The sequence below is a fragment of the Euprymna scolopes genome, chromosome 19 (assembly GCF_053919585.1).
Source record: "Euprymna scolopes isolate OS-2025 chromosome 19, ASM5391958v1, whole genome shotgun sequence".
Classification (NCBI taxonomy): domain Eukaryota; kingdom Metazoa; phylum Mollusca; class Cephalopoda; order Sepiida; family Sepiolidae; genus Euprymna; species Euprymna scolopes.
In genome coordinates this window covers 79,019,535-79,033,723 of record NC_136500.1, presented here as the reverse complement: position 1 = coordinate 79,033,723, position 14,189 = coordinate 79,019,535, and the positions used below count along the sequence as shown (strand labels likewise).

The following is a 14,189-nucleotide window of genomic DNA, read 5'->3' as shown; positions in this document are numbered from 1 at the left end:
TTCATCTATTCCGGAATCATCAGTGCAGAAAGTTATGATTGCTGCTGGTTGTGGGATTCGAACCCAGCAACAAAGCCATTTCTATCTCCATTAGCAAGAAACAAACCACAGGGCCACCGTCAATCACAGCGATATTCCAAGTGGAATTAAACATTTATAAAGGTATAAACTTCATACAAGAACGGTCTGCAGTGACCAAGCGACTAAACTGTCATGATCTTGCATTCAGGCCAAATGACCGATTTATTCATTTCAACAGACAGTGCTCAACTGCTAAGAAACTTAATTCTTAAAGGGGTGGAAATAATTATGAATAATCATATATTTAAAAAGTGGAAAGGAAATTACTCAAAGTAATATTCTAGCCACTACACATAATTTATTTCATGTTTCAAGTAGTAGTCTTTAGCCACATCTGATAAATCTTGTGTTCATGAGAAAGATTGAGTAAATTAGGTGTAAAGGCTAAAATATTGGCTTGAGTTTTTTTTTTTTTATAACTTTTTCTTACTCTGTATTACATTAAGCTCTTTTATTTAAGACTAGCTGGGGGTACCCGGCGTTTCCCGTGTGTTTGGAGGTGTGTGTTGAGAAAAGAAAAAGTGGTAGTAGGCAGGCAGGCTCGAACCTGTGACACGAAGGTGGAAAAGAAAGTGAAAAAAAATCTGACGTCTTACCTCTACTTCATGATACGAACGAAAGGTCAGAACGTTAAAATTAGACAAAGTCAATCCAACCGATACGATGACTTGCAAAAATGGCTTGCAAAAAATCAACTCTCGTAGAAAACTGCCCAGTTGAGGGTGAAAAAAATTAATGTTTTTGGCCAATTTTTCAATGTTTGTCGTCCGAAACGTCGAGCTTCAAAGTGAGATCGATCACCTGAAAATCCATTGCCTCTATCGAAAGTTTTAGGCATACATACACACATTTAAACAGACAGGTGAGATTTATATTATAGATGAAAGACAACTATTTAATACCAGTAATATTATCACAAAAAGCAACAAAAACATTACTATATATATATATATATATATATATATATATATATATAGGTAAACAAATAAGACTTGAGTATGTGTATATATATATATATATATATATATATATAATGTGTGTGTGTTTGTCTGTGTGTAAATATTTAACCGATAAACTTTTAAACTACTGGTAACATAATACTGAAGTTAACAGAGAATAGTAATTATACACCAAGGATGGTTTATAACTAGTAAAACCTTTGGATGGATGAATAACATGGACAGAAATGTCGAAAAGTTGCAATACAAAATGTTTTTTTTTTACTTGCCGACATATTTCTATTAGTTTGTACATGTGCAAAGTAATCATAGCTAAAAGTGAGTTAAATTTATAACTTTATCTATCTGTTGAGTTAGCTGAATCAGTAGGGAACATGGCTGGAGCGCTAAATATTTTGGTTTCAATTCTAGCTGATGGCACCCAAGTCAGTTTTGCTTTTTAACTTTTGAAATCAGTACTGTATATATTCAATAGAGAATTGGCTCCGATAACAATAAATATGAAATCTGCATGAATTTAAATATTTTAAGCATATTTTATAACAAGCAAGGTCGCGTCCCCCCCCTCCCACTTGTCACCAATAAAAGGCACAATTATTAACGTCTAGTGAAACACATGTCCTGTCATTGCTCAGGAAACAGGGATGTGAGTTCTCTGCATTTTAGCAAATTTAAAATGTTTGGATAAGAAAAAGCTGATAGTCCTTCTTATGACTGTTCTCTCTAAAAACTGAGAATCTTAATTTTGTGAACCATTCATAAGACGGTAGGAGAGTTAGATAACATTTTTTCACCACAGAATGAGTTTCTGTTTCTTCTCCTTACATGTGCATTCGGTATATTTTGATTTTAATTTTCTTAGTTAAAACTGATTGGAGCTTTTTAGGAAACTAGCAAGCCGCCTGGTGTTGCCCGGTTGTAGAATGCACATAAATATTATATTCTAATTAAAAAAATACTCAAGCTGTAATCGAAACCAAAACCTAAAGATACTAAGTCATTAGGATAACCATTATATGAACTTATGACTTTCAAAGAATGTTTTCAAACCAACTCATACTTAACATAATGATAGATATATAGATAAGTTGTAGATTTTTGTGCTACCCTCTCTCTCCACACATGCATACACTCGGGGTCATAGTCCACTAGGTTGGGAAATTATTCTGATTTCAGCTTCTTTTGACATTGACTACTTGCATCTCTGAGAAAAGTTGATGAAACCAAGAATTTGAATCTCTAGAAGTAAATGAATCAGAAAGACCTTTTAGCCAAAATGCTATCCATGATATAAAAAATATTTGTCAATAGAATTGTGGACAATAATAAGATTAAAACAATCATTGAATTAAAAATAAATTGCTAATTAATGATATGTCCTTTTGCAAAGCAATATGCAAATTAGCTAAATATGCAATGTTGATTTCATACACATGATTGTGTCAAAAAAGCTACTGGTTTTCTATTGGGAATATGAATTTGGCATTTTAATCTCACTGTTATGACCCAACTTTATAAATATGTGGAAAATGTTTGTTTTCAATAATTTAGATTTGTGTGCCTTCTAGCAAGAAAAGATGTTGGTTTAAAACCGGAAGAAAAACATTATATTTGGTTGAGGGATTTTCCATTATTTATGTGTTAGGCTGACTTGTGTACCAGAACTTTATAAACATAGAGATAATGACATTGGCTGTGATTTTTTATATATGCAATCGAATTTTATTTTTCTATCTTCTAATAAAATATATATTTTTAATAGTTTAATATAGACTCTATACATTAATACGCAAAAGAAAACCTGGGGAAAAACAAATTAAATATCAGAATAAATCATCAAAAACTAGCTGTATTGGTTTCGTTTGGATTATAAAAAAAGTCAGTTTTTCTGAAGATGTTCATTGATCCAAATGAAACTGGTAACACTCTCGTTTTTAATGATTTATTTCTGTGTTTACTTTGTTTTTCCTTTTGTATTTTTTCCACACATTCTGTCTCCACAATATTTCATTTTCTGATAGATCGTATATCTTATCCTAATACATTTAATAAGATTTAAACTCGTATTAAACATTTTTGTGGATAATTTGCCTATTAGTTCGATAAAATACAAAAATTGAACATTGTTATTTTTTTTTTTTTTTTTTTTTTAACGTCTAAATATATTTAAATAACTCCTGACTTGAATATTAATTTACTCCTTGGAATTCACTACTCAAGATTAATACAATCAAATGAAATATCGGATTATTCATTTCAAAAAATTTTTTTTGTTTTTTTTTACTGTGAATGAATTTTTTTTCTTTTTTTTTATTGTCCAGTCTTCTTCAACATGTTGACAAAAATCAAGACTACTGTGGGTCTATTCAGAATATTGGTACTTCGAAAGTCAGGTGAGTTTTCTGTTTCCCCCCCCCCCTCTGACTCTGTTGGAATCGCCAACGTTTGTGAACAAATGCTTCACTCGTGTTTAAGACCAACAATTGCCCTCCATCTTGGTAGGCAATGATTCCCACATCTTAATAGACAAATCCCCTCCATCTTGCTAGACAATAATGTGTGTACAAGTACTTCCACTTGAAATTTCAGATATTATTACAATGTACTTTTTCACTATGCTCATAACACCATATTACTTTGTTTTTACTTCCTCTTTTCTATTTTGTTCGGTAATATGGTCGGAGGAGGCTGAAATGTTGGAAAACTGTCCGAATTAGTATCGTATAAAATCAAATGTATGCATTTGAACTTTTAAAGAGAGTGTGTTCTGCTCCATTAAGTTACCTAGAGGTGGAGAGCACAGATATTTGGCAGATAGAGGTTAACATAGAGATTCGGAACCATTTCCATTGTCTTCCCAGAAAATTTTATATATATATATATATATATATATATATATATATATATATATATATAATTTAAATTTCAGATATATGAATTATATATTAAATTTTATATCGATGAATTATTTCATAAAAATGAGATATATTTGAAATTTTAAGGGGGTTATGCTTTTATAGTTCCCTTATGGGTACACTTAGAGATTTTAGAACATTTCCATTGTCTTCCTCAGTAAATTTTACATAAGAATAGATGTTTATATTTTATGGAGATACTCTCATTTTTCTTTGAATAGGGAACCCACAAACATGCATACACACAAACATTAAGCTTTATATATATATAGTCATATTTACAAACACCAAACCTCACATTGATGTCAATTAAGCAGCAGGTGAGAGACATTTACAACAATTCTCTACTCAAGGAGAGAAATATATTGGTCCTCGCGCAAAAGCGCAGGACACAAAATATTTTAAATAATAATAGAATAACAATAACAAAGTCTTTCGCTAGCGAGGACTACTATTGAGCATAACCAGTTATACACTCCTTTTGAAATTTTCATCTCTATTTTTTTCATTATCTAGTGAATATTTTTGATGAAACCTATATGAAATGTGTTCCTTATTAAATTGTAAAGATTTTCTATTCTGAAAGAACTTTTTAAAAAATTTTAAAAAGTTATTTTAAAGTTTTTCTTAAAAAAATTCAGATTTTCTCATTATTCAGACATGTATGACAAAGAGAGAGTTGCAAAAAAGAGTTGTGGTGTGAGGAGAAATACAATCTGAAATAGAGAGTAGGAGGGTTTTTATAAATACATACAAAATCACATTCATTTTTTTTTAAACCCAAATTAATAAATTAAATAAAATATAATCTTAAAAAGATAGGATACAAGTTAGAAAAGCATTTCATCCAAGGCATGAAAATTGTTAAACAAAATGTTTTTACTATAGGCTTTAAAAATAAAGGTACTAGATTCAATTTGAAATGTATTTATCTTCAAAGTGCACTTTTATACATTTTACAAAGTAAGGTATTAAATTTGCATACCTTACTTTGTAAAATTTATAAAAATACACTTTGAAGATAAATAAATTTCAAATTAAATCTTGTACCTTTATTTTTAAAGCCTATAGTAAAAACATTTTGTTAACAATTTTCATGCCTTGGATGAAATGCTTTTTTAACTTATAGAGAGAGAGAGAGAGAAATTTAATTTTTTTTTATTTGTTGGTTTATTAACTTTTTTGTTTATTTATTTGTTTTTTATCATGGTTTCTAAGATTAACACTTTTGGGATTGTTATTTTATTAGATTGTGGTTTTTGAGATTTTAACTATTTGAGAATTTTGATCTTCAAATCTTTCAACATTTTTGGATTATGGCATCAATGATTTCTTTTGTGGGAGAGCGCATTAGGATTAACACTTTTAAAATATGTCAGCTTTTAATGCTTTCAAAATATTGATTTAATTATCACTTAATGGCAATGAAACTCAAAACGCAAATGCTTCTTTTAATAGAAATATTAAGGGAGCACGGTGTAATCATAAGAACTTAGCTGTACCTACTGAATGTTGTCCAGGATGCAATATCATTATGTTTTTTTTTTTGTTTTTGTTTTTTTGTTGTTTTTTTGCATATTTTTTAAAATTATACAGAAAAAGAAAGAAAAAATGTAATTTTAAGGGAGGCAACGATTTTTTTGTTTCTTCAATAAAACATTAGTTAATTTTTATTTATTTATTTATTTTGCTGATTTTGATTTTTCGGTCATAATTAAAATATATTTCCATTTTACGATATTTGAATAAATAATGATTTAATAAATTCATCACAGGATGTTATAATAATACCAACAATTTCGTACAACAATAATATATGAAAAATGGCTAGTTAGAATCAAAGTTCGATATGTCAGTTTAAATGCTATTTGTGTCCAAGTTTTAAATGTATGTATTTCTGATTCATTATCTCATTACATTTTGAACATGTTAAAACATACTTTGGAAACAAAGGTTTTATTATTTAAAAACATTGCTATGAAATGGATGTAGTTGTGTTTAACCCGAATTAGTTTTTATTCGCTTTGATATATTATCTATGAAGTTAAAACTTTCCTCACAATGATAGCCTTGAGAGTACAGTGGTAGTATAATCACAACATGGCTGTCCCCTGTACACATTACAAGATAGTTACAAAAATAACAAATGAAAATTGACTAGTCAGAATTAAAGTTTGATGCGCCAACTTAAATACCATTTGGGTCCAACTTTTAAAATATCACAAGATAACTTTGTGTCACAATATTAAGTGGATGATTGTAATGCAAAAATGTAAAATAGCCTGTGTCAGAAATGTCCAGTATTTGTTATAGTGCCTTTTCTTAAAACTATTTAATAGAGGTACAGTGATCTGTTAAAATATAACATTACACAGGTGTTGACATGTAGACACTTGGAACCCAACACGTTGTAGACTCAGTCGCAAAGGAGACAAAGAATAGGAAAGAACTTCAACTCTTGTTTCAGGTTTTAAGAAAATGCCTTTATTCTTCATTCTCCCGCCATGCTTGACGTCTTGTCACAACTGTGACTTCGCCCTCGTCTCTAACGTGATCGTCTTCTCTTAAAGTCATCATCTGTCTGTGCACGTTTTTTTTTTTTTTTTTAGTCTTTTTTTCTCTACTGCGACGTCATTTTGCACACGGCTCAACATTTACGTACGCGTGTGTCCGCATTATATTACAAGATGATTGCGGAAAGATATTTACTTATGGAGTGATTTTATTTGTTTATTTGTACTTTCTTTCAGAACTTAAAGATTATTAAATTTCTCTGGGTAACTGAAATAAGTTTTCGTTGGTTTGCTGTCATGCTTAAGTTTGAAATGGCATGTTACCGAATTGTCATGCTTAAGTTTTAAAGTAATAACATTTAAAATGGACACCTTTATGAATGTTTTTTGTTTACTTTTTCCTGTTTTTCTTTTTTTCTTCTTTAAAGATTGATGAAGCGTATTTTACTATTGTCTGTAAAAGGTTTTAACTCTCAGTCAATGATTTTATTGCCATGAGTATATTTAGCCACTTAACTCTTAATTACTTACTTTCTGAAGTGTGACATTATTTAGTTTGAAAACAAACAAACAAACAAAAAAAGCCCTGTTTATTCTGACTAAACTTGCAACTGATTCCCTTTTCGATTTAGGAATGAGACAACACCTTTTCTCGAGCTTAATTTTTCCATACACTTTCTGCTGAGAAAACCATTTCTTTTCGTTTTTGTTTTGTTTAGTTTTCTTTCTTCCCCCTTTTCTTTTTGTCTTTCCCTTTTTATTTTCTTTCTGCCTTTTTGGTTTCCCTATCCTTTTCTTTTTTCCTCTTCTCGTATTCTTTTCTCATTTTCATTTTCCCTCTTCTCTCGTTTTCTTTCCCCCCCCCCCCGCCTTCTCATTTTCGTCCTTTTTTTTATTTTTATTTTTTTTTATTTTTTTTTTACTTGTAATTGTCTCTTGTCTCAATTATTTTAAAACTAGTCATTACTACTGTCTGCAAAAGCAACTTTGCGTGTCTCTTGTATGGGCCTTTTGTCATTTGCGCAGTAGCCGAGTAGAACATTCGGAATTTCAGACATAGGTAAACCCAATGAATTAGTGCTTTACAATTCTCAGAAGATTGACTACGATCAAAGCCACCAAAATCAACATGAAGAGGACAATGGCCGAAACGTTGTGAATCGAATAATCTTGATGAGGATGCCAGTCCAAAAGATGTAAATAATAAACTCATTTTGTTCTATACTTTTTATATTTAAACTTTAAATAAGCAAGATTGAAGAAGAGTGTTCGTGAATTTTTAAAATACCCCTCTCTCAATGTACATGCATGCAAATATGTGCGTGTGTTTTATTTTTAAAATAAGTCACTACTTATCAAAGCTAAAAGCCACTCGAGGATAAAGGTGAAAGAGATGGATCGTTTGTATGTCGGATGATGAAAACGCTGAGCGGAATGAACCAAATTTAATTATGAGGATGGTTTACTTCAAGAATTTCTTGACGACCATGCTGTAATTTACAAGAAAGCAGTCCTGTGTTCATCAGATGGAAAGTTCTTGGAAAGAAATTCTGTCCATGGAAATTCTGCCTAATGCTAGCTATACTAAAGAATTGAGTTATTTTCAGTTGTGATAGCAAAACGTTTTTTTTTTCTTTTGTTTTTTTTTTTGTTTGTTCGTTTTTTTCCCCACCTGTGAATGTAAAAGATAAAAGCAGAAATTGGACCTCAGCCGAACACCTTCTATGGAAATATAAATAGAGAAAGACTAGCAATATCTTTGTGTGAAAGGCGCTGTAGAGAAGAGATAAGATTACCCCTACTTGATTGTGACGTTTATTTTTTTAATCTGGCAACGCCAGAAAGGGTGCTCCGAATGACACCTTCCAAGATGTTGTAGGAGTACTCCATCTTTGGACGTATTTAACTTTTGTATAAGTAGAAGATTGTATCAGGAGTCTGATATTTTCTGCAGCAGCAGTGTGTGTGTGTACAGGCTGCTGACGATGTTTGTTCGCAAGATTATTGTTTAAGAAAATATAACAGTATTTTCCTTTTGTTAGGTTTATTCATCAAACTTAAGCCAGTTTGTCTTTGTGACATGTACTGTTGCTTTTCTTTGATGAACTTGTCTTTGGTTTTGATGACTGTCTTGACACAGCAATCGGCCTTTATTACGTCCCCAACTTAATTCCCACAGCACCACCACCGCAAAAAAAAAAGAAAAACGCTGATGACTCTGGTTTTTAACTTATCCTTCATGTTGTAACTGGACTTGGTATCTCATTTCACCTTGTGCCACACAAAGAAGTCGAGGTGCTGGCAGTCAGGTAAGCTGAGAGACCATGTGTCAGGTGACTTGATCTTTCGGTTGGTATGATAGGACATTGAGTTTTGCTCCCATATGGCCTACCTGCTGATTGATCCAAAGTTTCATCATCTCACCCAGAATGCAGATGTAGCCATCAGTGTCGAGCCTGAGCCCCTCGAGGAAGAAGTGTGGGTGGCATAAGTTCACGTTTATTATTAACAACACCAAAAACCAGTGATGTCACTGAAAAATTCATCTACATGATCTACGAGCACATCTTTGAATTCGGCAACAAGTCACCTGTTGCTTAGTGAGTTAATCGTCTGGTCTTTGTAGGACTTGAGGCAGTTGCAATTAAGTGAAATGAGAGGCCATATTTTAAGTGAAGTTCTCTGTCTTCCGGTTGGTATAATAAGACGCCAAGTTTTGCTGAAACATGTACGGTTTATCTGTAGCTGCCTGGTCGATCCAGGGTTCTATTATCTCACTCAGAAAGCCATAAGTGTTCAACTTGAGTTCCCCAGAGAAGTAACCACACCGATGACCATGGTCGTTGCCGGAAACTTTTCACTACTTGGTGAGCATCTCTTTGGATGAGCCACCTGTTGTTCAGCAGAGGTTTTCTTGTCAGAGAAGAACCACAACATATCTGATTCCAGCGTACGCTTCAACTTGTTGATTAGTTTCTTTGCGTACTTTTGACAGTAATTTACCCTGCTTATCTTGTATAAATCCCAGAAGATGGCCTCCTGCACCACCAGCCTAATAACTGTCATTTAAGCCTTTCTCTTTTATTATGGCATGAATTGACTTGCTGAATTCATGATTGATGATATCCTGAACTTCAATGATATACTCTAGTATATTCTCTCTCACTCCCTCTTTCACTCTATCACTCATCGATCTCTCTCTATCGATATCCTTCTCTCTATCTCTATCGATATCCTTCTCTCTATCTCTATCGATATCTTTCTCTCTATCTCTATCGATATCTTTCTCTCTATCTCTATCGATATCTTTCTCTCTATCTCTATCGATATCTTTCTCTCTATCTCTTTCGATATATATCTCTCTCACTTTCGATATATATCTCTCACTTTCGATATATATCTCTCTCACTTTCGATATATATCTCTCTCACTTTCGATATATATCTCTCTCACTTTCGATATATATCTCTCTCTCTCTTTCTCTCTTTCTCTCTCTCTTTCTCTTTCTCTCTTTCTCTCTTTCTCTTTCTCTCTTTCTCTCTTTCTCTTTCTCTCTCTTTCTCTCTTTCTCTCTTTCTCTTTCTCTCTCTCTCACTTTCTCTTTCTCTCTATCGATATCTCTTTCTCTTTCTCTCTATCGATATCTCTTTCTCTTTCTCTCTCTGTCGATATCTCTTTCTCTCTCTCTCTCTGTCGATATCTCTTTCTCTCTCTTTCTCTCTGTCGATATCTCTTTCTCTCTCTTTCTCTCTCTTTCTCTTTCTCTCTCTGTCGATATCTCTCTTTCTCTCTCTTTCGATATGTCTCTTTCTCTCTCTCTCTCTCTGTCGATATCTCTTTCTTTCTCTCTCTCTCTCTGTGTCGATATCTCTTTCTTTCTCTCTCTCTCTCTTTCGATATCTCTTTCTCTCTCTCAATATCTCTCTCAATATCGATCTCTCTCTATATATATATCTCTGTCTATATGTATATATCAATCTCTCTCTGTCGATCTGTCTCTCTCATATATAAATAAATATATATATATATATATATATATATATATATATATATATATATATATATATATATATATATACATGATATTTTTCTTGAATTTTCTCTCCAAATTATGTATGTGAATGTTTTTTGAAAAATAAACAATTACTTTTACTCTGCTAATTAAACTATTACTTGTATTCTATCTGAATGATGGCTTATGATGTCATACCATTGCGTGCCAAGAAGATGCAGAAATCACAGAAGAAAAAACAATGTAGATTTTTTTTTTTTAAGTAGTTTGTAATTTTCCACCAAGATCGATAATTTAGATGGATGAGATCAAAAAGAGTGTGAGGTGACATGCGTATATGACAAATAATAAAATGGCACAATAATGCTGCTGTGTAATCCATCTTCCTCCAATGTTGCAGGTAATATTATCTATTCAGTCAGTAAAACCTCCATTTCTATTAATTGAAAAGCCCGTGTTTAACCCTTTGTGAAATGTTTGTGCGTTGATAGCCAACGAATAGGATTACAACAGGCACAACTGTGTCAACAGGCAAACCTCATACGATCTTGAACCTTATCGATTTCGTGTTGCTCACACTCCCTCCCCTTCTCCGTTCCCCTCCCCTTCTCCGTTCCCCTCCCCTTCTCAGTTCCCCTCCCCTTCTCCGTTCCCCTCCCCTTCTGTTTTCCCTTCCCCTTCTCTGTTTTCCCTTCCCCTTCTCTGTTTTCCCTTCCCCTTCTCAGTTACTCGTCCCCTTTTCAGTTTCTCTTCCCCTTTTCAGTTTCTCTTCCCCTTTTCAGTTTCTCTTCCCCTTTTCAGTTTCTCTTCCCCTTTTCAGTTTCTCTTCCACTTTTCAGTTTCTCTTCCACTTTTCAGTTTCTCTTCCATTTTTCAGTTACTCTTCCATTTTTCAGTTACTCTTCCCCTTTTCAGTTTCTCTTCCACTTTTCAGTTTCTCTTCCATTTTTCAGTTACTCTTCCATTTTTCAGTTACTCTTCCATTTTTCAGTTACTCTTCCATTTTTCAGTTTCTCTTCCCCATTTCAGTTTCTCTTCCCCATTTCAGTTTCTCTTCCCCATTTCAGTTTCTCTTCCCCATTTCAGTTTCTCTTCCCCATTTCAGTTTCTCTTCCCCATTTCAGTTTCTCTTCCCCATTTCAGTTTCTCTTCCCCATTTCAGTTTCTCTTCCCCTTTTCAGTTTCTCTTCCCCTTTTCAGTTTCTCTTCCCCTTTTCAGTTTCTCTTCCCCTTTTCAGTTTCTCTTCCCCTTTTCAGTTTCTGTCATTGCCCTCTCACTCCGTATTTTCTGTGATCCCGACTCCGTATTTTCTCTGTTTCCCTCTATCCTTGCGCTTTCTCCATCTCTGACCTTTTTTCTCTCTCTCTGTCCTTTTCTCTCTCTCTCTCTGTCCTTTTCTCTCTCTCTCTGTCCTTTTTTCTTTCTCTCTCTGTCCTTTTTTCTTTCTCTCTCTGTCCTTTTTTCTTTCTCTCTCTGTCCTTTTTTCTCTCTCTCTGTCCTTTTTTCTCTCTCTCTCTCTGTCCTTTTTTCTCTCTCTCTCTCTCTGTCCTTTTTTCTCTCTCTCTCTCTGTCCTTTTTTCTCTCTCTGTCCTTTTTTCTCTCTCTGTCCTTTTTGCTCTCTCTGTCCTTTTTTCTCTCTCTCTCTGTCCTTTTTTCTCTCTCTCTCTCTGTCCTTTTTTCTTTCTCTCTCTGTCCTTTTTTCTCTCTCTCTCTGTCCTTTTTTTCTCTCTCTCTCTGTCCTTTTTTTCTCTCTCTCTCTGTCCTTTTTTTCTCTCTCTCTCTCTGTCCTTTTTTTCTCTCTCTCTCTCTGTCCTTTTTTTCTCTCTCTCTCTCTGTCCTTTTTTTCTCTCTCTCTCTCTGTCCTTTTTTTTCTCTCTCTCTCTGTCCTTTTTTTCTCTCTCTCTCTCTCTCTCTGTCCTTTTTTTTCTCTCTCTCTCTCTCTGTCCTTTTTTTCTCTCTCTCTCTCTCTCTGTCCTTTTTTTCTCTCTCTCTCTCTCTCTGTCCTTTTTTTCTCTCTCTCTCTGTCCTCTTTTTTTCTCTCTCTCTGTCCTTTTTTTTTCTCTCTCTCTCTCTGTCCTTTTTTTCTCTCTCTCTCCTCTCTCTCTCTCTCTCCTTTTTCTCTCTCTCTCTCTCCTTTTTGCTCTCTCTCTCTCTTTTTTTGCTCTCTCTCCTTTCTCTCTCTCTCTCCTTTCTCTCTCTCTCTCTCCTTTCTCTCTGTCTCTCTCCTTTCTCTCTGTCTCTCTCCTTTCTCTCTGTCTCTCCTTTCTCTCTCTGCATACATTCTATTATTTGTATGTACACTGACACTTCGGTCGCCTCCTCGTCGCTGAGGAGAAACAAGAAGTGACAAACTCCTTAGCTGTAGCCAATAATTGTATGTGATTTGTAAGCCAACAGCAGACGCAGCAATTCTTGTATCTTAGCCATTCAGTTATTCATTCAACTTGGCAACAGGAAGAGGGAAAAAGTTTAAAAAATTGTTACAGGGAGAAAACCCCCGCCACCGCAGCTTCTTATAAAAGGAAAAATAAAACAAAAAAAAGGCAAACAAACAAACAGAAAAAAAAAAACGAATCCCTTCAACCCACTTCACAATTGAATAATTTTTTTTTTTTTTTTTTTTTTGTTACTCTTGGAAAAATTATCACTCAACTCTGCTCCCATCACATGTACAATGGTTGGACAAAATAATGGAAACACCTTAAAAATCAACAAAATTTAATTTAATATGGTATACGTCCGCCTTTCGCCTTTTGCAGCAATTAAGAACTCTTATACAAATTGTGAATTGGGAGGCACCCACAGGTTGATAAATATAAAAAAATAAATAAATAAAATGAAACATAAACGCCGACACTTTCTGGAAATATCAATACTAATCTGGGTGTGTGAGTGACACCATCGACTGTCTACATGCTAAAGTCTACATCTACCTTCTGTGGAAGCCATGTTCGTCAGTTGATGTCAGCTCATCTCGATCTCCTAAAGCTCTCTCAATCTGATTCAAACCATAATATGATTTCCAATGTGTCTAACTCGCAACTGTCCTTAACTGTTATGTCCAGTCTTATGTCCGCCACACCTTGATTAACAATTCTAGTTCAGCTGCTTCTTGTGTTTTTTGGTGATCAACTTCCTATACCTTACCTGTGCTGATAATCTTATTTCTTCTGTTTTTTTTTCTTCTTTAAATTCCTAACGCTTTTTTGAAGGGTCAATGTTGATAATATCACACAATTCCTCCTAACATGGTCACTCTTATACTCTACTGCTACATATGCTCACTGTCAAGTCTTCATAAAATACTATTTCTTCCTAAAAACCGTTATTTTATTTATTTCATTTTTTCTACCGTTCATTAGTTACTCTACATTTTCAACCTAAATATGAGATGCATCTTTTTTTTCTTTTCTTTTTTTTTTTTTTGTTTTAAGTTGGAGAAGGTGACATTTCTAGAGACATTCTTTTATAACATAGGTTTGCAATCATTTTGGTGCAGTGTCCATGTCATGATTAAATGTATGTGTGACGGTAAAGTAGAGGAATGAATCCTTTCAGCTGTGCTCTATCAGCTTGATGTTGGTGGAATTTTAGATGCCACACGCACTCAGTATCTCTGGTGGTTTGGCAACGTACAGCATGCCATCTTCTGCATCAAATCAGTAATATGCATGGATACCTCAGGCACACGGATGTGTAGAAGACCTG

The 14,189-nt window shown here is 33.8% G+C and overlaps 1 protein-coding gene across 24 annotated transcripts in view; it reads left to right on the top strand.

Annotated features, from left to right (window-relative positions):
* LOC145239774 (rho GTPase-activating protein 39-like) overlaps window positions 1-14,189 on the top strand; it is a 1,121,368-nt gene that overhangs the window by 402,207 nt on the left and 704,972 nt on the right. For 16 of the 24 annotated variants that reach the window (XM_080103220.1, XM_080103221.1, XM_080103232.1 and 13 more), the window contains one exon: window positions 3,362-3,433. The exons of the other annotated variants lie outside the window; for them this stretch is intronic. In XM_080103220.1, the coding sequence (XP_079959346.1) occupies window positions 3,362-3,433 (72 nt within the window). The remainder of the gene's footprint in view (window positions 1-3,361; window positions 3,434-14,189) is intronic. 24 annotated transcript variants of the gene reach the window in all.